We start from the raw sequence: 24,977 nt of genomic DNA, 5'->3' as shown, positions 1-24,977 counted from the left end.
GACGACCCTTTCTTCGTACTCCCTTTACTGTACCTTGAAGAATAACTTTTGACAGTGAGCCATGTCTTACAATATGACCAAACCAGCTCAGTTTTCTTCTCATGTCAAACAGTATTGAGGAGTTCCTTGATCATATAGACTATCATAGAGCTACTAAACAGTATACGATTATACTTCAGTGTAAGCACTTTACTTTTAGTGCGTAATCTCCTTTAACATTAATAACACTCGGTTAGCTCGATCTTATCTTCTTATCTTATATAATACAGACGTTACTTCAAAAAAGAAGATGATTAGGCCCTACGTCCTACGCGTCATGCATTTAGTCATGCATATTAATCGGTAGAGCATCAACTTTTTTTGTTGGTTTCAAGTCCCTAATCGCGCACACATTTTTAATAATTTCATCTACATAAAAGTTGAAAATGATTTTTTTTTTCAAATATTTATAACTTAACATCATTATATTCTTATAAGTAAGAAATGAAGGGAGGGGGTGTCCGTGGCAAATTAAACAGCCTGGGAACACATCAACGGGCAAAGCCGGTGGGTATTGCTATCATTCTATATAATATTTAATTTAAAAAATTATAACTGTTTTATAAGGCGTCTTCCATGCTTCTATATCTTACTTATTGGAGGTGGGGTGGGAGCGGGGGCGGGGAGACCCGGTTACGTATCCGTGCTGCCTTTTGGCGCTAAGCACATAGTCTACATTAGGATGCGAAATCAAGCCTTCTCAGTTATGTGACCAAGCGTTTAATGCTCACCCACGCGTCCCACATTAAGATAGGCCTACTATTGATTTTAATTGTAGCATATGAATGGGACATCTAGGTCCAAGTAGAATATACATTATTATTAATAAATTAAATAGAGATATATTTTATGGTGTATACATACAAAATTAATCAATTGATTTAAATAACATATGCATAAATTAATACAGGGCAATGAATAAATTAATTAAGTAATGCACACATAAATAGATTAATTTACATGAACAAGGAGTGATAAAGAGACAAGAAAGAAATAGACAGAAAGAGAGAGAGAAGAGAGAGACAGAAAGACATAGAGAGAAAGATGAAAGACAAAGAAGAGAGAAAGATGAAAGACAGAGAGAAGAGAAAAATAAAAGACTGAACGAAGAGAAAGAAAAGAGAGAGAAGAGAGAGAGAAAAGAGAAAGAAGAGAGAAAGAAGAGAGAGAAAAGAGAACGAAGAGAGAGAAAAGAGAACGAAGAGAGAAAGAAAAGACAGAAAGAAAAGAGAAAGAGAGAAGAGAACTCATATCCCGTTTTCTCTGTGAAATGTCAAACAATGATTCGACCACTTATGTCCACCGCTGTCCAGTCCATGACTTCTGCTGGTTAACATCTTCAGTCTGAGTCTCACAGACCTAAACAGATTTGATATTTTTTTTTTAGTACAGCGTATTTCTAAAAGGGAAACAAGCCGGTAATATTCTCACAGTCGATCAGACAGGGCGAGGCCCAAACGCTAATGCGCGTGTAGTACTGCGTCATATCAATCTCTCTCTATATATATATAGGTCTGTGATTTAATACGTCATACGCTATTTATAGAACCTGCTTCAAAGTCAATGTAAGACTAAGACAAAGGGAGGTAATATATCGACCTGCTGATGAGATGAGCGTTGATAAAGCGTGTTTCAATGTTATGAATGTCAGGGTTGAGATCGAGCATTGGCGGAGTTGCTGAATCCTTTAGTTGTGTATGTGTGTGTGTGGTGTGTGTGTATGTGGATGTGCTAGCATGAAACATTGTTTGTGACTCGGAGCATGCGCAGTTAATTTGTACTTTAATAGTCTTCAACAATGTCAACAAATAGCCTATAAAACGTTTTGGAATTTTTATATAAGGAATTATATAGAAATAACCGAATCATTTGTATTGATCCACAGCGAGACTAAAGACTTAGAATTAACTGTAAATTTGATATAACCTTTTTTATCTCCATATAACGAGGTTTTGGGCTTACTGTATGGTCAAGTAGGTTAATGGAGCGTAGGGATATCTAATCATAAACCATTCCGATAGAAAAAAAAGTGCCTTTTATATTATTAACATGGCTATATTGTTTTCAACCATTGCTTTCCAAACTATAAAAAAAAATTGATCGTTAACAGATTATGCTAATTCACTATTGTATCATGGGAAACACATGTATATATCTGTATATTCTGCAAGAGCTGTGGGCACCTTTTAGAGCCCCTCTGTTAATAGTGCTTCTACCAGGTGTAAATTAGGGCTGAATCACTTCAGTCAATGTATTGTACAGGTCTGGTCAGAACTTTGACCTACATTCTTCCACCCAGGTCATCAATCGTGGGAACAAAGTACACAGAAAGAGAGAGAATGAGATAGATAGATAGATAGATAGATAGATAGATAGATAGATAGATAGACAGACAGACAGACAGACAGACAGACAGACAGACAGACAGACAGACAGACAGACAGATAGATAGATAGATAGACAGATAGATAGATAGAGAGAGAGAGAGAGAGAGAGAGAGCAAGAGATGGGAGAAGAGAAGGGCTCAAAAGAGACAAAAAAAAAGGAGAGAGAGAAATGGAGAAAGAGAAAGAGCGAGAGAAAGAGTAAAGGAGAAAGTGAGAGAGAGAGAGAGAGAAAGAGTTGGAAATGGAAAGATAGAGACAGAATGAGAGACACTGAGAGAGAGAGAGAGAGAGAGAGAGAGAGAGAGAGAGAATAATACGAGGAGAGTAAGACAGAAATGGGGCTAAAGAGTAAGAAAAAAAGAGGAAGAGATTGAGAAAGAAATAGAGACAAAGAAACAAGAAAAAAATAGAACGACAGAACAAAAGACAAAAATAGAGGGAAAGAAGAGAGAGAGAGAGAAGCATAGGGATGGGACGCAAAGAGGCCTACATAGCCTAGGAACCGATACGAACGAAAAAATGAATTGCTTAAGTAATGAAATAAAAACATTACGGTTAAGCAATATTAGATTCACTTCCTTCTGTTATTAATAGAGACAGCAAATTAAACAAATAAGCAAAACCATAAACCTCTAAGCCCGTCAAGTCGAACGAGCTGTCCGCAAACTAGTCCAAAGGTTCAGTGCATAAAAACGAGTCAAGTCTTATCTTTGTCAAACTTTATCACAAACTTAGCACTTCTTTTTATATACTCTCATTATTTTAAAAACTGTAGCCATTTTGAGGGTGAAATCCTTATAAATAAACCGAGTTTCAGGAAAATGTAATTGTATAAAGATGTTTTAAGCACACTGTAAGACATGGGTACCCAGCATTCTTTTCCAGTCCGGGAGCCACATTTGAATTCTCTACACGTGTGACAAGGACCGCATTATTGAAAAACAAAAACATGTTTTAAAAAATTGAATCCAAAAGAACCTACCATTAACGGCCTCATTCTACACGGTGAGCAAACATTATGAACTGCAGCACGGGTCGGAGATGGTCTTCGGGCCGTAGTTTGAACGTCAGTGTTCTGAGGTGAAGACCCACCCACAAAAATAAGTAGACCTAGTGGTACTATGAAAATATAAATCCTTACAGCCACAGCATAGGGATATTTTAAATCATTTTGAAGAGAGAGCAAAGTTTAAAAAAAAAATTGTCTAATGTTGAGTGGTTAAGCGCTTGGCATTCGAACCTGGGGTCCTGTGTTCGAATCTCGGTGAACACTGGGATTTTGAGCTTAGGGATTATCAGGGCGCCCCTGAGTCCACCTAACTTTAATGGGCACCCGACTTTAGTAAAGGCGGTTGGTCGATGTGCTGACCACATGACACCCTGCTCGTTAACCATTGGCTGATGACTTTAACATCATCTACCCTATAGATCGCCAAGGTCTGAAATGGGAACTTGACTCTTTTTAAAATGCTGATTACTAGGGACCACCTATCTCAAATACCTTAACTAGTGCCTTAACTCTTTCTCTCCTCACTGACGATACCAACGTTGATTCCACTACAATGTGATAAATAATTACGGACAGAAAGAGTTAACAAGTCCAAATTCGGTCCTGCACATGTTTGTAAAGAGAAAGAATAATATAGCATTACTTCTTAGGTCTCAATTATTGAGTGGACTTAATACTTCAAAAAAGAGATATTCGTGTCATGCTTTCCTTTGATCGAATTATCAAAAGAATACAAGAGTAGCGCACAGCACGATATGCCCGGCTGACAGTAATGACAGTGTTTGTCTGTCAGCAATCTTCAAGATGGCCTTGGCTTCGGTGTGACATTTCGCGAGAATCGATTTCCACATTTGTGTCATGACAATAAGCTGTTTTTCCCCACGTTGTGTGTTGCGGTTCTAACAGGATACGGCTGAGTGCGACCTGAAAGGGGGTAGAGGCGGGGGGTTGCTGTGGACGCAGGTTCAAAGTACATTATTACCGCATTCTCTCTTAACCTATATTGTACTTATGTCATCGTATCCACCAATCGTTTTACGAGGTTTATTGCAAATCCCTCCGCGTCTTCACCACGTGATCTCAACGCGCGTGCTTACACTATAAAAAAGAGTATATATAAACGATGTAAGAAAAAATAATATTTCACAACATGAATTTACAGATATAAGGATTATACTAGAAGTAAAATAGGAGAAATACCCAGGATGCCTGAAACTGACAGCGGCTCTATAAAAGTCATGGAAGAATCGTAAGTTTTTATATATTTTTTTGTATAAATGCCATAATATAGCTATCAAAATATATTACTTTAAAATTAATACATCTAATCTAATAGATAATATAATATTAAAAAAAATAGTTTTATAAACCTCTTTTCATTTTATAATATTAAAATATAGTGGGCATAAATGAGTATTTTAAGAAATGTATCATAAGAACTAGATACATTGATCGTTCAAACGAATTTAAGTTTAAGTGGCTTCTAACGATCCTGTTTTATTCCATTAAAATTTACATAAATAAATTGTTTTCCATGAAATAGATTTGTAAATCGGCCAACTAACAACAAATGACTGTCCAAAGAGCAGTATTTTTTAAAGAGAATTTCGTTCTGACACATATTTGCCCTGTAACTGATAAGATTGTTTGGCGTGAACTTTAGGGGAAACTCCTTTAAACCAGCTTAACAACGACCTAGATTCTCAACCAATAGAAGTAGCAGAATTAAATGTGGTCATGAATAGGCTACAATGACAACTTGCTATCCTATAATATGACCAAGCCGGTCTCGTTTACTTCTGCGATTTCTAAACTCATTTTAACCTGAATGAATTTAGGAATTAAATTTCAATTCGTTAATCTGATTTTACATAGACTAAATCTAGTTTAGATATAGATCTAAATGATTCTCGCTCGTTTTAAATATCGAGCTAACTGAACGCGCGGGTCTAAATTTAGAAACTGTCGCGTTTAACGTGGGAGGTGAACAGCTGTTCAAAGCGCGGGGTTAGTCGTGGACCTTTACAGAAGAATAAAAAAGCCGATCACCAAACTTCGTATCTTTTCTGTTGACGTATTAGAAAAGGAAAGTAAAAATGATTTCCCTTTTGAGAGTTGCAAGGTAAGTTTTTTTTTTTAGTCCTACTAATGCAAAAAGAAAGATTTAAAAAAATATATATAATCTACATTTTCATATATAACCATTATATATTAATGGCCTAGATCTAAATGTCAGAATGTCAAAGCGTGGGACTTTAAAAGTAATAAAAGTTAACCAATACGAAGCACTGGAATCTGCCACACCTACCGGCGACTGTTGAATACCGACGTATACTGTCGTATACTTAGTCTAGAGTCGAGATGTAGATCTAGATTTAGATTCTATAAAGAATCGATTGTATTCTTAATACTATTAATAGTGTAGGGATTTAATGATTTTATTCATCTATGGTATGAATGATTTACAAGTCTATAGAGTATAGAGCGCTGCATAGTAATTTACAAACTCATTTTTAACTATTTTAATAGACGACTAATAGATCTAGAAATGTCTAGATCTAGATTTTAGATTGTATATTTTTCTAGACTATATTCAGCGCTTAACACTATTGTACTATATGTATCATCAATAAAAAGCACTTTTTTTAATAACATGTAATACAATGTAATCATATAGGCCTATGATAGAGTTTGGTAGTGGGCCCGATTGTAATCCATTCTTGTATTTATGATTTTAATAATTTTATGGCACTAAAATACTATATAAAAAAGGTATAGATTATAGATAGACAATAAAATTGTAACTTAGGGTTATTATCATTAATTAAAACATATTTAATTAAATATTTTAACTTTAGCAATTTCTGTATATTCACACCTTTCGGCGTTACCCATTTCCCATTGTATAGCCGCCTAATCTCCCTTACACACAACCGACAACCATCGATTCAACCAGAAATGCTGCTTTAGCATTTATTTCGTACGATAGCCGATTCGATCTATCTAGGTCTACGTGGTTAAATTATAAAAAAAGTGCTACGTAGCACACGCATAAGGCAAAAGATATATAAGATATAGATGGCTATAGATTTTAACGTATTTTACGAAAGAATCACAAAGGGAAACAACTTTTGTATTTTGCAGACGTATTCCCGCAAGGCTTTTGAAAAATGAAAGGCCAAATTTTAGCACAAATTATTTCGTACGATAGCCGATTCGATCTATCTGGGTCTACGTGGTTAAATAAAAAAAAAAAAGTGCTACATAGCACACGCATAAGATATATAAGATATAGATTTTAACGTATTTTACGAAAGAATCACAAAGGGAAACAACTTTTGTATTTTGCAGACGTATTCCCGCAAGGCTTTTGAAAAATGAAAGGCCAAATTTTATCACAGCTCCACTGTCGACCACACCAGCACTGTTCGACTACACAAGGGTCATCTACGGCGACTTCAATGCCCTGCCCAACAAAGTGCGTCACTACGTTGAGGAAAGTGTTCGCCTGTGCAAACCAGACACAATTCACATCTGTGATGGCTCAGAGCGTGAGAATGAACTGCTGACGTATATTTTACAGAAAGATGGGATCATTAAAAAATTACCCAAATATAACAATTGGTCAGTACTATATATATATATGTTATTTAAATATTAAAACAGTTTTTTTTTTTTCTAATTAAAGGCAACACTATCATCGAATAATTGTCAGTATGTAATTTGTAGGATTACCTCCCTTTTCTATTTACTATTTCAAAGTTTAGAGTAAAAAATCTAGTCTAATCCAATATTGTAAGCGATAATGCTTTCTAAGCTTAGGTATGACATAGCTCTAGACTAATTGAACTGAGAAAATTGAAGGGGAAAAATGTGTATATTTATAATTCATCTGAATTCCTGATTTAATTGAATTTTTATTTTACAGTTGGTTGGCAAAAACAGACCCAGCAGACGTAGCCCGTGTTGAAAGACTGACCTACATCTCCTCAGATTTGCAGAGGGACACAGTACCCACGCCTAAATATGGAGCCAAAAGTCAGCTTGGTAATTGGATGTCCCCTGATGATATGGACAATGAGTTGAACATGAGATTCCCTGATTGTATGAAAGGTAATGCAAGAGAATTGTACAGAACTAGGTGAAAGTGAAAACATTTTCTTCTTTTTTTGCTTTGAGTTCAACTTAATTCTACTATATCTTGTTTATTTTCTCTAGGGAGGACAATGTTCATTATTCCATTCAGTATGGGACCTCTTGGGTCTCCCATGTCCAAGATTGGCATCCAGCTCACAGACTCTGCCTATGTGGTGGCCAGTATGAGAATAATGACTAGAATGGGTACAAATATTCTTCAAGCTCTCAAAGACGACAACTTTGTGAAATGTCTTCATTCAGTTGGTCGACCTCTCCCTCTTACCTGTGAGTAGTCTACTAGGTTTTTTTTTTATTTCTAGAAAATTAAATAGTACTATTGCACTAAACAAAGCATAAAAGAATTATCAAATAAATACTCATAAAGATACACAGACACAAGAATAACAAGTTTACTTCATGAGATAGGATTTTAAAAACAACTTTTCTTTCAAATACCTTTCAAGCATGGAATGAGTTCTTCGGTCTCATTTTACATGTTGGAGAGTTCAGATCAGTAATCCTATATCCGAGATGAACTGCAGTGGTTTTCAGATCAGGCAGTTCTCTGTATAGTTTTTGTTCTATAGGAAGGTTTAGGGGCCAGATTCTTGTTTGGGCCTTTTGATGTAGTATACATCTTTGAAGGACATGGTGAGCATACTCTGGTGATGCTCCACAAGGGCAGGTCTTGCTTGACTTGAGTTAATTGAATCAAAATGTAAAATCTATGGTTTCTCAAAATTCAAATCTCTGATAAATATGAACCTGAACAACCTCATTAACACATGCACATAACCTATAATCTTTTTTTTTTTAAATACGTTTGTTTAATGTTAACTTAGAGTCATATTTAAAAAAAAATGTTGTTTAATTTCATATTAAATATAAATATGCCTACAAGTTAATTACACCAAAAATTTAATAATCTATTAATTGTCCACAGCACCTCTACACAATAATTGGCCATGCTATCCCAAAATGACTTTGGTGGCTCATTTACCAGAAAGAAATGAAATCTGTTCCTTTGGAAGTGGCTATGGAGGAAATTCTTTGCTAGGCAAAAAGTGCTTTGCCCTTCGTATTGGCTCAATTCTCGGTCACAGAGAAGGATGGTTAGCCGAACACATGCTGGTAAATTTAAACTCCATTGTATATCTAAATAAATTTCTAAAATACTTTTCTTGCTCTTCATGAATACATTTTATATAATTCACACCAGACTCACTCATATAATATATAGTTTTTGCTTACATGTGTAATCATCAGGGATATTTATTTTTCTTTTAGATTTTAGGAATTGAAAATAAAACCACTGGAGTAAAGAAATACATTGCAGCAGCTTTCCCCAGTGCATGTGGCAAAACAAATTTGGCCATGATGACCCCAACCCTCAGCAATTACAAAATCACATGTGTTGGAGATGACATTGCCTGGATGCGCTTTGATGACCAGGGAAGACTTAGAGCTATTAACCCAGAAGCTGGTTTCTTTGGTGTTGCTCCAGGTTTGTGAATTGTTTTCAACTAATCTATTTGTCCTGTCTTAAAAAATGGTTCTAACAAATTAGTATTTATAATTATCAACATAAGAGATTTAGACTATTATTTTTTTTTATAAAATCCTCTGGCTTTTAAAAATTAATTGAAGACCCAAAATTACCTTTCTTTTTTGCATTTTAAATATGTCTTCAATTATTTATACTTTTTCCCATTGGGATCATAATGATTCTCTAAAATTAAATTATTTAAAAATTTATTCCTCAGAAGTTTTGCATTTTGCAGCTACCCATTATTGTAATTTAAATGCAATGATACAAAGATTTCAAAATAAATGTTTTATTTTGTTTCTTCAGGAACATCTATGAAAACAAATCCTATTGCAATGCAGACTATTAAAGCCAACACAATCTTCACAAATGTAGCAGAGACCAGCGATGGTGGAGTATTCTGGGAAGGATTAGAAAAAGAGATTGAACAAGGTGTGAAAATCAAATCCTGGCTCGGTGATGAAGACTGGAAGAAAGAAGAATCTGACCGACCCGCTGCTCATGCTAATTCAAGGTAATTTTCAAATCATAAGAAAGCAAGTTGTTCTCATCATGAGTAAGATTTTTTTTGAAGACAGTTGTAAATTGTTTGGGTTGTTGAAGGGTTTGAATCTTGGTCAAAGTGAAGGCTGGCATTTTTTTTTTTTTTTTAAGGAAATTTCTAAGTACATTTTATGTAAAAGTTTTTCTTTCCATATTATCAGGTTCAAAACAAATTCAGTTTATTAAGTCTATGTTGTTAGTCATTCGACATTGTAATCTATTTCAGGAATTTTAATTTTTTTTCGTAATGGGCTTATAAATAAATAAGAGAACTTTAAACAGTTGGTCACTGTGCTAGTCACAACACCTTTAAGGGTTGATTATCACTTAATGTAGTCCATTGTCTCTTGATAGGAATGGAAACATTTTTGTTTTTTAGTATTAGACGGTCAACATGATAATGTATGCATGCTAAATTTGTTCCAGGTTCTGCACTCCTGCTGAACAGTGTCCTATCATGGATCCTGCATGGGAAGACCCTCAAGGTGTTCCTATCGATGCCATCATTTTTGGTGGCCGTCGCCCCACTGGTGTACCTCTGGTCTATGAATCTTTTAACTGGCAGCATGGTGTGTTTATTGGTGCTTCCATGAGGTCTGAGTCGACCGCTGCAGCTGAACATGTTGGTAGGTTTGAACATTTTATATTTAAACAGAAAATTTAAAAATTTTGGTTTCATTTAAGGAAATGTAGTTGATGGGCAGTTAAAACACTTTACTGTCAAGCTTTGAGAACTAGGATTGTAGGTGGCACTCAAAGAAGCTTTGAGGTTTACCTCACAAAGTGATTAAATAAGGCAAATGAGGATTGTTCAAGCAACATTATACTACACTTTCATTGAGAATATAATTTATGAATTATTAATTATAGGCATTTAGATCTCTAATGCAAACATACTCTTTAAATTTTTTTCTAAAGTGCAGGTATCAATAATTTGAATTTTTGTTTCTTTTCAGCTAAGCAAATTATGCATGATCCCTTTGCCATGCGCCCATTCTTTGGCTACAACTTTGGAGATTATTTGAAACATTGGCTCAGTTTTGGGCAGAAAGAGGGACTAGTTCTTCCCAAGATCTTTCACGTCAATTGGTTCCGCAAGGGTGGCCCTAACAACAGTTTCCTTTGGCCAGGTTTCGGGGAGAATGCCAGAGTGTTAGACTGGATTGTTCGCAGATGCAACAATGAAGACATTGCTAAGAAGACTGCCATCGGCTATGTGCCGAAATTCGACTCTCTCAACCTTGAAGGCCTCGAGGAGCCAGTCGATCTTGATGCCCTTTTCAGTTTGCCCAGAGAGTTCTGGGAGAATGAGGTGAATGCCATTTACAAGTATTTTGATGAGCAGGTCAATGATGATCTCCCCAAAGAAATAATGGGAGAACTGAAAAATCTGGAGCAAAGAATCCATACTGAATTATAAAAAAAAATAAATCTGGAGCAAAGAATCCATACTGAATTATAAAAAAAAAAAATCTGGAGCAAAGAATCCATACTGAATTATAAAAAAAAAGAAAAGCTGTTGATTTTGTTTTGTTGCTGGATTTGTCAGAGAACTGAGATTATCCTTTGTTATATATATATTGAAAAAAATATATTTGATAATAAATCGCTTTGTATATCATGTACATTATATTTTGTAAGCATTCCATTCAGTCATGGTAAAACAAACATTGTTTTCTATTATGACTGGCTAAAAAAACAGTGTGCAAGTATACATTTCTATCATATATACAAACACTTTAAATCTTGTTGAAAAAAACAAACGATATTCCATTTTGTTTTCATTTAGTTCATTATAAATTTTTATTCTGTATGCATATTTTGATAGTCACATGTTGTTGTTTTTTATCTAATAAACACCTTTTAAAAAATACATTTTAATGTTAATCTGCGGGGTGAAATCTGACCCCATGTTTCATTAAAATCATGTATATGGATCTGATAAATCATTGAAATATGCCTTGTCCACTTTTATTTAGAACTATTAATGTTCCTAACACTAAATGGCTTATGTTTAACCATCCAGGGCTTTCATTGCTTTGTATTTGCAGGTTTATTTTCTAGGTAATTATAGACCTACGTATATTGTTTTTTTTTTTTAAATGTTTTGTCTTTGACTTCAATAGCAGTTTTTTTGTTTTTTTCATTGCATAAGTCTAGTGCCAAATAGAATATTTGGGGGGTCCCATTAATGATGTGTTAGTATTTTCTGTGGAATCAGTGTCTTGTTTGGACCTGTATATAAGTTTATCAGAGCAAGGAGTGTTCATTGAATAGTTTGGAGTGTTTATTTTTTAGGATTTAATTTGTTAATTATAAGATTGTTATGAGTAAAACAGTTACAAATCTGTTTTCCAGTTGAGTCTTGATTGTTGTCCGTGAATGAGAGTTGAATTTTTCTATTCTGCGTGAATTGAATAAGAAGCTTAACTATGAGTGAAAATTTTTTTCATAATGAAAATTTTGACAATGATTGTACATATGATGAAAGTGTTTGTTTCTGACCATCTACATTGTGCCTGTACAGTAAATTGGATCATATATGGTCATTTCATTTCCCTTGCCCCCCTTTTTTTTTACCCATATGAATATCATAATGATCTGGTGATATATCCTTTATAATGTACATATGTTCCTGTTTTATTGCAATTTACAATGTAAATAGTGTTTATTTGTTGAACTTGTGTAATACTTTGCAAACATAAACTATTGTTTACAGTTTGCTGTATAGGGGCTCTACTTGTCAAGTTTGAAAACTCTGTACATATACATACAAATGTTAATAAAATACAAGAGATTAATGTGGCTTAATGTTTTTTTTTTTTTTTTTAGTCATTTTTTTTATCCCCCAGTTTTTTTTGCGTTCTATTTATCATCCTAGAAATAAACCAAGGGCAACATCACACAATATAAGGTAACATTGTTGTTCTGGTTACACCGGGTTCAATTTAATATGTTCGTAAAATGTTTTACATGTTTCGGATGTTCCTTCAGAGTTGAAGATAATTTACTTCCTAGTCCAAATCTCCCACAGGACGACGGTGGATAGGAATGGGCAGGGTTTGAACCCGGGACCATCAATAAATCCAAATGACAGTCCAGTGCGCAAACTGCATGACCAAGCAGCCATCCATTATGTAGGCAATCTAATGTCGATGATGTAAGGATGTATAATACCTGTAGGTTATAAGTTACAAGAATTAAGAAACTTCTGTTGAGACACATAGATAGAACTTTATCACCAAATACTTTAATATTAAGATAATACTTTTAACTACACCACGAGTGTAGAGAGATGCAGTGGCTGAGTGGTAAAGCACTTTTGCTTCCGAACAGGGGTCCTGGGTTTGATTCCTGGTGAAGACTGGGATTTTAAATTTTGGGATATTTGGGCGCCTCTGAGTCCACCCAGCTGTAATGGGTACCTGACATTGTGTGGGAAAAGTAAAAGTTGTTGGTCATTGTGCTGGCCACATGACAAACCCTCGTTAACTGTAGGCAACAGAAACAGATGACATTTAGATCATCTGCCCTGTAGACCCAAGGACTGAAAGGGGAACTTTACTTTTCTTTACATGAGTATAGACATAAATCCAATGTGAAATATTATACAATTTACAATAGATGAAATATCCACTCATACTTTGCTTACTAAAAAGAATTCTACAGGCATAAAGATAATTCACCAAACAATGGCCTCTGACTGACCATCTTAAGCTATGTATAAAACTCTACCGCTTGTCTCATGTCCTGAGCTACACTAATTCAATCTTGATCTGTACCTAAGATTCAAAGAGTTTACTACTACTCACGACTATTGCATATCACAATTCACCACAATGACGGTGATTCTAGGGATTTCTAATTCTCACAAATATGATGTGACAAAGCATTGTCTTCGAGTGCAGTATGTCATGTGACAACGCTAACCCAGTTGCGACCTAAATATTTAGACACATTTAGTACAGACAAAGCTGTTTCATCTTCTGCACCCATTTACTGCAAAGTCTTTTCTTTCGTGAGAGCTCTCCAGATATCAGAGACCAGCTGTTTTCCTCATGTATTTATTAAAACTGGGGCCTATAGTGTCAGGTGGGTTTTGTCCTCGCGCTCATCTAGGGTATGATGTACTCCGCCGGGCTCCCCACCTGAGCAGTGTTTATTAGCTTTATGCCGGGGTTATAATTTAGCCTTGGCTCGTCTGCCTGGGCACCCCTAACAGTCTAGTAATCAATTTATGCAATACATATCTAGGAACGAATAAACCAACTATTAACGTATACTAGTGAATAACAATATTGCATATAACAACAAAGGTTTAATGAGTTAATGATATATATGATATTATAAGGCATACATTATGAATAAATATCAATGGCAATTACAGATTACATTCAAAGGGCTATAGCACACCTTAATCTCAGTGCCATAGTCAATCAGGCTTCACAACGCCAACCCAACGCCAACGGGCAATAGTCAACTACCAAGCCTACAACTCAGACTTGACTCCAGCAGAGTCCCAAGCCTGCGTCCCTAGATAAGAAAAATACACACTCCTTTGATACCGCCATTCTCACGATTATTAAAGAAACGATTGTAAAGCTACGACATGTAGAAGATAGTAAAATAAACTAACTTACCCAATACTGGGGAATAACACCGCACAGATAACTCAATCTCAAGGCACCCCAAGAGAACACAAAGAGACTCATCTCAAGGCACAACAAAAGAACAATGACACCAATATAGCGCATCCTTAGAAACAGAACTAATAAGACCTTATGGTGCTCAAACGAAAATACCCTACCAGATGCGCACGACATATAGCAGTATTAAATCACAAAATATACTGATTTCATCAAATACACCAGTAACCTCATTTTAGTAATTCTAAATTAATGAAAGCTTAAAATGTATGAACATGTCATATTTCAAAGGGAGATCACAATAATAAACAATTTAAGGTGATTATAATATTCATTCACTTCGCCTCTAGGGCCTCCAATTATTTGTGGCCGGCTTTATTGCCATAATGCAGGGGTTCTCAACCTTTTAAGCTCGGCGACCCCTTATTACAATCCCCACTCTGCGGCAACCCCCATCCACACAGCAATAGAAGAATAGACAAAAACAATCCATATTTTCGATGGTCTTAGGCGACCTCTTGCAAATCGTCAATCTACCCCAAAGGGAGTCGCGACCCACAGGTTGAGAACCCCTGCCATAATGCATGTCTTCTAAATGTCAGATAGTTTAAAGCAGTGTCTCCCAAGTTAATCCCACTTATCTTATTCATGGTAAACCAGTAACACAAACGCAAAATACCTATAGGTGTTAAAATAAATGAAAAACTGTCATGGAATCCACATATTGATGAAACTATCAAAAAATCAAACAAAGCATTAGGGTTTATTAAAAGAAATTTCTATAAATCAAATAAGAATATAAAAATAAAATGTTATTTAACCTTGGTTATGCCAATAATAGAATATATGCATCCTCTGTTTGGGACCCCTCAACTCAAGAAAACATAAAGAAACTGGAACAGACACAAAATAGAGCAGTGAGATTCTTAAAATAAATGAAAAACTGTCATGGAATCCACATATTGATGAAACTATCAAAAAATCAAACAAAGCATTAGGGTTTATTAAAAGAAATTTCTATAAATCAAATAAGAATATAAAAATAAAATGTTATTTAACCTTGGTTATGCCAATAATAGAATATATGCATCCTCTGTTTGGGACCCCTCAACTCAAGAAAACATAAAGAAACTGGAACAGACACAAAATAGAGCAGTGAGATTCATAACAAACGAATATTCACATTTGACTATAGTAACACCTTTAGTAAAATCACTAAATTTAGAAAACCTTCAGGACAGAATACGCAAAAGTAAAGTAGCAATTATACATAAAACATAATCTTCTAATACAATATTTAATAACATACTCAGAAAGACACAAAGATAAAGGCACATTCCTCATTCTATATGCTAGGACAAATTTGTACAAATACTCCTTCTTCCCTAGTGCTATCAGAGCATGGAATGGGTTGCCTGAGCTAGCCAGGAAAACCAGTAACTTGGCAGAATTTAAGTCATTGGTTAATATGCATGACTGCATGACGCGTAGGACGTAATCATCTTCTTTTTTGAAGTAACGTCTGTATTATAAAAGATTCTAATTATTGGGTTATAAAAGACTACGGTAAAGTTGACAAAAACAGGCTAAACAAAGTGTCCCAATGATAAATGTCTCGCTTTATCTAAAGTGGCTACCCGGATAGGAGAAGGGAAAACTTTGAATTGAAACCTCTGCTTTCTTCTTTGTATCTACATGTATACCCAAACATAGGAATGGCTTCTGGAATCAACCATGAGGAAAAATCAAGAACCCGCGGCAATTGAAATTTCAGCAGCTCACAAGTGCTACATCCTGGCATAGCCTGCAACGCAGCTGCTCCCAAACTGTATCGGTACTTGCTGTTCCTTTGGACACACCAGCTGCGTTGCGAGAGGGCGGCTAAATGTTGTGAGGGCTACATCGTTCATACCATATAACTAATGCCCAGGCATTCATCTCATTTCTATGAGATGATCCATAGCCGCTTCTTGCATAGTCTGAAATAAATCTCTATTTATTCAAAAGTCATACATGTCTTGGATAGCCTTGGGAATTTTTTTTTCAGTTGGGGTCACCAAATTCACTTCACCTCTAGGGCCTCCATTTTTTTTGTGGCCGGCTTTATTTTCCATGCATGTCTTCTGAATGTCAGATAGTTTAGGGCAGTGTTTCCCAAGTTGTTCTGCGAAGCCTGAATATGTGTTCCACTAACTAATGGAATAATTAGCTAGTAGGCCACTAGGTGAATTAATCTCTCTAGAAAATAAGCACAGTGTTCCACTGAATAGGCTAATACACAGAATAGCCTATATGTAGCGTTCCGTTACGGAACAAGTTTTGGAGACTCTTTGCTTTAAAGTGTGCCTACATCTAAGAGGTTGGTTATGCCTTATTTTTTTTTTTACATGAAAGTCAAAGAATAATTATCTCTGAATTGTAAAAAAATGTATGTTACAATAGTAATTTACGTATTAGATGTCTATATGAATCGAATTTCCAATAAATTATCCAGTTGTTACTTGGCGTTTCATATGACAAGGGCATAATAATAGTTACTTAATGTTAAAATATTCTTGTTATTGTGTCCCTTTGGCCACAACTGAAAATTGACCGAATGCCAATGATTATGCGGAAATAGTTAAGTTATCTACACTTGACCGTTTCAGACAGTAAACAAAATGAACAATCTTTAGAAAGTCGTACATAGATCTAGACCTATCTATACTGTGATACATAAAGGTAATCTGGAACGGATTTACACTGGGGTAATCTATATTTTATATAGAATAGATCTAGATCTTTAAAAGATCTACAGATCTAGAAAATAGACTAGATCTAGATCTATTATTATTATTAAACTAAAAGCTGTCTCTCTCTGACTCTCACTCTCACAGTAACTTGAGTAACTGAGTAAGTGCTAGAATCTAGATTGACTAGATCTAGATTAGATTTAGACTAGATCTAGATCTAATTAGAGTTTAGACTCTAGGACTCTAGACCTACTACTAGGCCTAGACTAGTGACTGACAAGTCTAAGACCGTCTGAGTATAGTCACTCTACTGTCTCTACTACTCGTCTCTACTGTCTTTAGTTTAGAGATAAAATAAAGATTTTAGAGTTAGAGTGATTAGACAAGAGTTCACTGGTGGTGTGATACTATTTACTAGGTCTAGATCTAGATCTATGTCTCTATGTAACATTGTAACTATCTATTATACTATTTATACTTATACTTCTTATAGTTATACTAGACTAAATAAACTATAAATAATAGATCTAATTAAGTAATATTATTGAGTCTGGATGTAGATTATACTATATTACTATATAATTATAGATATATCTTAATATATCTAGATCTCTAGTGACTCTAGAATAGATAAAGATTCTATTTAATAATAATAATAATAATTATAATAATCTTTATTATCCCTAAGGAAATTTGTCTTACAATTTGTGCATTACACCAAACAAAAAACATTATAACTAAAAGAAACCAAAGTGTACATTCACACCAGACTCACTCATAATTTACATGTGGCAAAGTTTATACCAGATTGTTCTTATTTAATGATTTGATTGCCAGGGGAACATTAGATTCATTAATATTCATTTAGATAAAGACTAATTTAGAGTTTAGATCTAGAGTAGATATAGACTGTACTAGAGGTTTTAGTTGTACAAATCATGACTGTACTATAAACATAGATATTACTATTAGATATCTAGGTCTAGATGATAAAACTAGATCTAATAGACGTACTGGTATACACTTTACTAGATTTAGAATGTCAGGTTTATCTATGTACCTGGTAGCTAGATGTAGATCTAGATCTTCTTCAGAATTGAAGACATTTATGCCATAGCCATCCATAGCTCAGTCACAAGTGCCATTAAGACAACAGCCTTGACAGCAAACCTCAGATCAGCCAGGCATCCAACTAGCCTTCTAGAGTCTTAGATCTAATAGATTGCTGTCTGTTTGTTGTAAAATGTTTTACATGTTTCGGATGTTCCTCCAGAGTTGAAAATAGTTAACTTCCTAGTCCAAAACTCCCGCAGGACGACTGGGGATGGGAGCGGGCAGGATTTGGACCTCAACCATTGGTAAATCCGAACGACAGTCCAGCGAGCATACCTAACAACCAGACAGCTGCCTGTTGTTCGGACATCTTGATGGTCCTGGGTTCATACCAGCTCTCTGCCATTCTCTGTTGTCCTGCAGGAGGTTAGGACTAGAAAGTCAATTATCTTCAACTCAGAAAGAACATCTGAAACATGTAAAACATTTTATAGAACAAACGTTCTTTCAGATTTTGATGAATTTTCTTAACAATACAACTAAAACCATACAGGAAAAGCATTTTGAAGCAGTATTTTTAAAAAATAATAGCAATTGAAGAGAGTGGAAGTTGTGTCAGAGGTGCCACCACATTATCGCACATGCTTTGCAATTCATTGCATTATAAATTAGTTTTCAATTGATACCGTACCACAGGATTGTAGTGGGGAGGATTCTATTGAGAACTCTGGAGATGTGGTAATCAAACTGTGGTCCATTGAACCCCAGGGTTCCTCGAGACGACCATATGGGGTGCACAGAAAGATTAAAATTGTAAACAATTAAAATAACTTCTTCGTTAAAAGCCATTTATCTTATCGGAAAATTTGAATAATAATCAACTGCCCCTTACTACTGTTTAATATGTCTATAACAAACTTTTTATTTAATGATGATGTCATTGTTGAAACAGCTTGGCAAAACAACAATGATTGTTAACAGTCCTGTGATAGAATTTTATTTTTCATATGAAAATATAATTCACTTAATTCACATACCAATCAACATCGTTCTTTCAATGTCTCTGCTTTATCACGCCATTAAAAAAAGTAGGCCAAGCTTCATTTTAAACTTTCCAACTGACGACCCAGAGACTCTGTGGTTATTGCACAAAGGTTGTTGTCTTTCTATTTGGCATGAACTTCATTAAAAAACAAAAAAAAGAAAATAGTGCGCATGGGAATTTGCAAATAACACTCAAATTGAGGAGGCACGGTGGCTGAGTGGTAAAGCGCTTGGTTTCTGAACCGGTGGTCTGGGTTCGAATCCCAGTGAAGACTGGGATTTTTTATTTCGGGATCTTTGGGTGCCTCTGAGTCAACTCAGCTCTAAAGAGTACCTGTCATTATCAGGGGAAATGTAAAGGTGGTTGGTCGTTGTGCTGGCCACATGACACCCTTGCTAACCTTAGGCCACAGAAACAGATGACCTTTACATCATCTGCTCTATAATAAAAGATACATTCATAAAACCCCGATACATCCATGTTATTTTTTTATTTTATTTTAAACAAAAGATAATTTCAATAATTACTTCTTCAACATGCTGTTTTTTTTTTTTTTTTTGTGATCTTTATACTATGAATTTATGTAGCCTTTTCTTTTGGTGGTCCTTGGACAAGTTTTGACTAAAAAGGGAACTGTGAGTGAACAAAGTTTGAGAACCATTGGTCTGGAGCATATACCCATTGGCCAGGCAGCCATCCTGAAGATATTATGATTGAAGATATGGCCAGCAATTGCAAAGGCATTGAGACTGCTAACACTAGTGCTATGAACATAATAACATTAATAACACAATAGAGTGTGGAAAACCTTGTCCGCTTAGAATGGATCCAAGCATCAAGATAAATGGACAAGATATAAATGCAGTGGACAGATTCACCTACACGTGAGCACATTCTCCAGAAACGGAAAGATCGATAATGAAATCAGGTAATCGACCTGCGTATCGCCAAGGCCAGTGCATCCAATGGCAGACTGTCTCAAAATGTCTGGAATATACGAGGTATCACCACAAATACAAAGCTAGGGTTCTATCGAGCTGTCATCCTCGCTACATTGCTCTATGCCTCAGAAACGTGGACAGTATATAGCAAACATGCAAAAACAACAACTGAACCTTTCACATGATCCTTCTCAGAAAAATACTGAATGTCAAATGGCAAGAAAAAATACTTGATACTGAAGTCCTTCGAAGAGCGGGTCTGCAAAGCATCCACACAATCCTGATGCAGTTCCAGCTGCGGTGGGCAGGCCACATCAGCAAATTGGAAGACCGTTGCATCCCTAAACGACTCCTGTATGGCCAATTAAGGGAAGGAAAGCGCTCAAATGGTGGACAGAGAAAACACTTCAGGGACACCCTCTAAGCTTCTCTGAAAGTCTTCATCATTGACCTAGTCACATGGAAGACAGAAACACATGACTAGTATTGACCAATCGAATGTCCACTTAAGAATTCTAGTAAGCGGATGAAATTTTAACTCTTTATAATTGGGCGTAGTTCTTCTTACCCTAAGATTGTATATATGTTTAGTTTCATCTGCTTGAGTTTCCGACGGTCTGACTATGTCTTCGGTGGTGCTGGTGGTTTCTTCAGCCATCGTAGAATCAGAAGGTTGATTCCTGGGAGGTGAGCTTTGGACAGCTCAGCCAGTAGCTCTGTTTCATAATAATTAATGACAGCTATGGTGATTTTGTCTAAACTCTGTCTGCAATTTTAACTCTATGTTGACAGCATATTATAAGCTCACCAATAGACCTGGCTGCCTGGTCGTGCAATATTAACGTAACTATCTGTTGGGCATTCTCTCCCCTCATATCCCCTTGATATCAACGCCAGTGCAACATTTTTTATTCATTGATTTCTTCGTCTTTCTCGTTCTCATTGTTATATTGGAGCGTTTATTCATTGATTTCTTCGTCTTTCTCGTTCTCATTGTTATATTGGAGCGTTCAGAAGACTGGACCAATACATGAGATGAACTGCGCAGTGGTTTCCAAATCAGGAAGTTTTCCTTCTATAGGGATGCTTTGGGGCCAATGTCTTGTTCGGGCATGTTGGTAAAGAATGCAGTTTTTGAAGGACATGGTCAACATTCTCTGGTGACACTCCACATGGGCAGATTTCACTGGTTCCAATTTTGAGCTTCCGGTACATATGTTGTTGTGTCCGGTACTGAGTCGAAAGATTAGACTTTGATCTTGTCGGGTTAGCTTTTAATAAGCATCATCTTTCTTGTGATTTGGCTAAGAGCTCGTCCATTTCTCATTTTTTTTTTACTATTAGTTTTTTCATTTCGTCTGGATAGAGAGCAATGTTTAATTGTGTGTTTGTTCTCCCACACTTGGCAAATGTGTCAGCCTTCTCATTTCCTTCTAGTTCTATATGTGCTGGTATCCATTGAATAACGTTTTTTTTTTCTGTAGTTGTTGAGCTTTAAAAGTGCTGGCCTGCGTCGTTTTATATAGGAGGAATCAGAGTTTTCCAGGGGATTGTTTTCGCATCGCTTAGAAAGGCAATCTTACTGTGTGGGGGTACTTGGATGATTTGCTAGCGTGATAGCTGCTATTTCTAGTGCTTCCATTTCTGCTCTATGGCTGCCAATGATCTGATCTAAAGGAAGTTTAGTTTTTATTGTTAGCCAAGTGGTTTTCTTTTCCCCAATCTTATTTGTTAAATTGTTTATACGTGGGAACATTAGTCGGTGTTTTATATTTATTGTCCCCTCTCCTTCCCCGTTGTTGCTGGTAGACAACTAAACCGCTGTAGGCTTATTATATCTTAAATAGTAAACTTGAAATGACTTGAGTAACTTCTTGATGAGCAATACTAAATATAACTTTTATTATAACATAGACGAAATCAAGTTCATGTGAAATAAAATAAATGTACTAGACTTAAGTAATAATATTTTTTAACAAAATCTCACTACAATAACACAACCTTTCAGTCTCACGTTCTGGAGTCGTCTGTCCTAACTAAGACCAAATGACAATGCCACTATGTTGCACCGGTGGCAACCAATCACTAACCTCTTCCTACCGTCACTAAACAAAACCCACACAAACACTCCATAATACCCCAAAAGCTTAATCATTTTGTTTAATATTCCCCGACTCCCCATTTAAATGACAGAGTGCTATAAGGCAGTGGCGTAGTATCCGTGGCGTGAAGGGGTTCAATGAACCCGGGCCCACGACCCTTAGAGGGCCCACAGTCTGTGACGTACCAATCATGGCGCAGTGGAGTTTATTGCGTTTGGGCACATGCTCATGACCAGTTGGGGCCCACATGAGCCCTTGGGGATGACACCAAACTGGAATACATAATTGCAATTTCGTAAATGCGATTAGAAAATATAACCTTATAAGCCTTCCAAAAATAACCTTATACCAAACATTAACTTCAAAACGTTAAACTGTACTAGAGTTTGTATACCAGGGGCCAAAACTGCTTTGATGCAAAGATCTGCATAATTGTATCAGGTTTATTTTAATGGTGGCTAGCCGTAATCATTCGTTAGTGGTGTTCATTGTTGCCTGCTCGCACCAGTTTTTTACAAAGCTTATATCAACTCACTCTATCTGGTAAACAAGTTTGTACACGTTATTTCTCCGACACCCAATCTCGGAACAAGCTGAAATTTGGCACAATTATTTCTTTTATCTGCGAACACAAGAATAAATAGTAATAATAATAATAATGTACCAATTAGTTAATTAACTATTGGGTTAGGTATCTCAGGCAAGGGAAATTTGACCTGATTGACACGAATACAAAATTTCGATTCAGTTGCAAATTATTCAACTTTCGCAAAGCTAAATCTGTTCCTTTCTTCTTTTCTACATTAAAAAAAAAAAAAGGAAGAAATTTTCTTTATTTCCACAAGTTCACACAGTACATTGAAACTTCTGCTATATACGATCAACATGCATATCATATTTAGTGCATTGGCATCGTCAGAGATTGACCAATCGTAATTGGTTGAAACTTGGCTCATAGTTCAACAACATCATATTAATATAAAATTTTCATTTAAATTGATATGACTATTGAGATATTTGACAGAAAAGCAAAGCACCCCACAGATTCAAAAAACGAGATATCCCAAACTGCGAGGCCAAGGCTATGATGGTAATTTCAATACAAGTGGATAGTAGAATGGCCCCCAGGCCGCTCGAGCATTTCGTTCAGCGTGCTAACCACAACTTATGTTTGTCAAGAAGTTGCAGATTTCTCTGACTGCATTAAATGTGCATATGTTTTTACTCACAGCATATCAAGATGGGCGCTTCTTGAATCCAATAGGGAGAGCATAGTTTATAGGACACTTAAATAATTGTTCCCTACAAGTTGATCATCAAGGAATAATGCTCTAACTGCAATGAGACACATATATTTTGATGTACCAAAGATGCTTACACTTAATACTTTCTGTTCCTCAAAGAAAAATGAACGCTTGGAAGCTGCAGCACTTAAAGGAAAATTAGAAACTTTCGATACTATTGTTCTGTACAAAATTGTCAGCGCAATCAACGTTGTTTAACAAATCTTGCAACGTGAGTATCAAGATCTACGCAAAGCTGTAAATTAACTGGAGAAGATCTAGACTCTAGACTGAAGTAGGCTAAACATTTGAGAATTGAGAGTTTGAACATGACGCTGCTGTAGTAGATATTGGGGTGTTCCCCTTGCAGACCTTGCGATCTATGGGGCAGATGATGTTAAGGTCATCTGTTGATGTGACCCACGGATAACGAGGGTGTCATGTGACCATCCTTTACTTTTCCCCAATTAATGTCAGGTACCCATTAGAGCTGGGTGGACTCAGTGGTGCCTAAAGATCCCCAAGGAGTCGTTGCATTACTAGCTTTCTGTATACAACAACGGTGGCTGCACATAAACAAATGATTGAATTGTGTGCCTGAGTTGATCCGTCATACAAATGATAGTTTGTTTAGCATTACTCCGATATACTTTTTGTCATGCGCATCTCGAACTTCACACCGAGGGTCCCGAGTTTGAATCTCCTGGGTGACTTGAGTTTTTGTAGTTTACAGCACTCTGTTACGCTGTACCATGGGGAAAGTAGAGCCCTTGTTGTTGGTCACCGAGAAGGTAGATGCAACCTCACCTGACCCCTGCTGACCACTAAACAAAACTAGAGGGAAAAAGTGTTGGGAGAGAGTAAGAAGGCCACCCCAGGTTACGCTTGAACGCCTTTGAAGACTTTTCTCATTTTATATGAACTCGAAGATCTGGGTCAAGTCCGATCCTCGCTTTTAAAAAGCCGGCCACATACTAGCACTAGACCTCTAGGCAGTGGCGTAGCAAGGTTCTCGTGGGCCCGGGTTCAATAATATGTTGGTGGACCCCCACCCCCACCCCCCAATAAAATAAGACAATTTTAGTGTGTAGCGAATAAATTGTGTAGTCTGTATATTTACCAAAAAAAAAAAAAAAAGACATTCAAATGGCTTCTAAATGGAGTAGTTTAATTCGGCTCATGTGGGCCCCGATGGGTCCCAAGTAGAGATGGGAATCGAACCCAACTTTTAAAGTTCGGGTTCGGTTCGGTTCGGTCAGATTTAAGTTCGAGTTCGGTTCGGTTCGATGGCGGCTATAGTTCGGGTTCGGTTCGGTCAGGTCTAAAGTTCGGGTTCGGCTCGGTTCGATGTTATGAAATTATGTAATAGCAAAATTAAGTTATAAGGTTTAATGCAATTTATTAGTTAAAACTTTTTTATTTGAATTTTTACATAAAACAAATACTTTGCAATATATAATAGGCCTATGGGCAATACTTTTTCCAAAATAATGTTGCCTACATACATTTTAAGC

The 24,977-nt window shown here is 36.1% G+C and overlaps 2 protein-coding genes and 1 long non-coding RNA gene across 12 annotated transcripts in view; 2 read left to right on the top strand and 1 right to left on the bottom strand.

Annotated features, from left to right (window-relative positions):
• The first annotated feature begins 4,559 nt into the window (after positions 1-4,559).
• LOC106077960 (phosphoenolpyruvate carboxykinase, cytosolic [GTP]-like) lies at positions 4,560-12,466 on the top strand. 2 transcript variants are annotated; one of them, XM_056035167.1, is made up of 9 exons: positions 4,560-4,684; positions 6,787-7,059; positions 7,364-7,548; positions 7,654-7,857; positions 8,516-8,703; positions 8,860-9,076; positions 9,425-9,632; positions 10,088-10,287; positions 10,618-12,466. In XM_056035167.1, exons 1-9 carry the CDS (start codon positions 4,641-4,643, stop codon positions 11,079-11,081), a joined length of 1,983 nt encoding a protein of 660 aa, XP_055891142.1. In that variant the 5' UTR covers positions 4,560-4,640; the 3' UTR covers positions 11,082-12,466. The 2 variants fall into 2 exon arrangements, with proteins under 2 accessions (XP_055891142.1, XP_055891143.1); XM_056035168.1 differs by lacking the exon at positions 4,560-4,684 and adding an exon at positions 5,203-5,557.
• On the bottom strand, positions 11,946-14,477 carry LOC129927238 (uncharacterized). Its single transcript, XR_008778869.1, has 2 exons — positions 14,302-14,477; positions 11,946-12,838 (listed from the first exon to the last, which is right to left on the bottom strand). It is a non-coding gene; the product is annotated as an uncharacterized LOC129927238 (long non-coding RNA).
• A 2,425-nt stretch (positions 14,478-16,902) lies between these two features.
• The window catches only part of LOC106062566 (CD109 antigen-like), a 104,325-nt gene continuing 96,250 nt past the window's right edge, over positions 16,903-24,977 (top strand). For 8 of the 9 annotated variants that reach the window (XM_056034868.1, XM_056034867.1, XM_056034865.1 and 5 more), the window contains exon 1: positions 16,916-17,054. The gene's annotated coding sequence lies outside the window, so the exon portion shown is untranslated. Of the gene's footprint in view, positions 17,055-24,977 lie in introns of all 9 variants that reach the window. The other variant, XM_056034859.1, reaches the window with a different exon arrangement.

The sequence above is a fragment of the Biomphalaria glabrata genome, chromosome 7 (assembly GCF_947242115.1).
Source record: "Biomphalaria glabrata chromosome 7, xgBioGlab47.1, whole genome shotgun sequence".
Taxonomy (NCBI): domain Eukaryota; kingdom Metazoa; phylum Mollusca; class Gastropoda; family Planorbidae; genus Biomphalaria; species Biomphalaria glabrata.
Note: the sequence above shows the minus strand (reverse complement) of the source record. Positions and strands in the feature narration are given on the sequence as shown.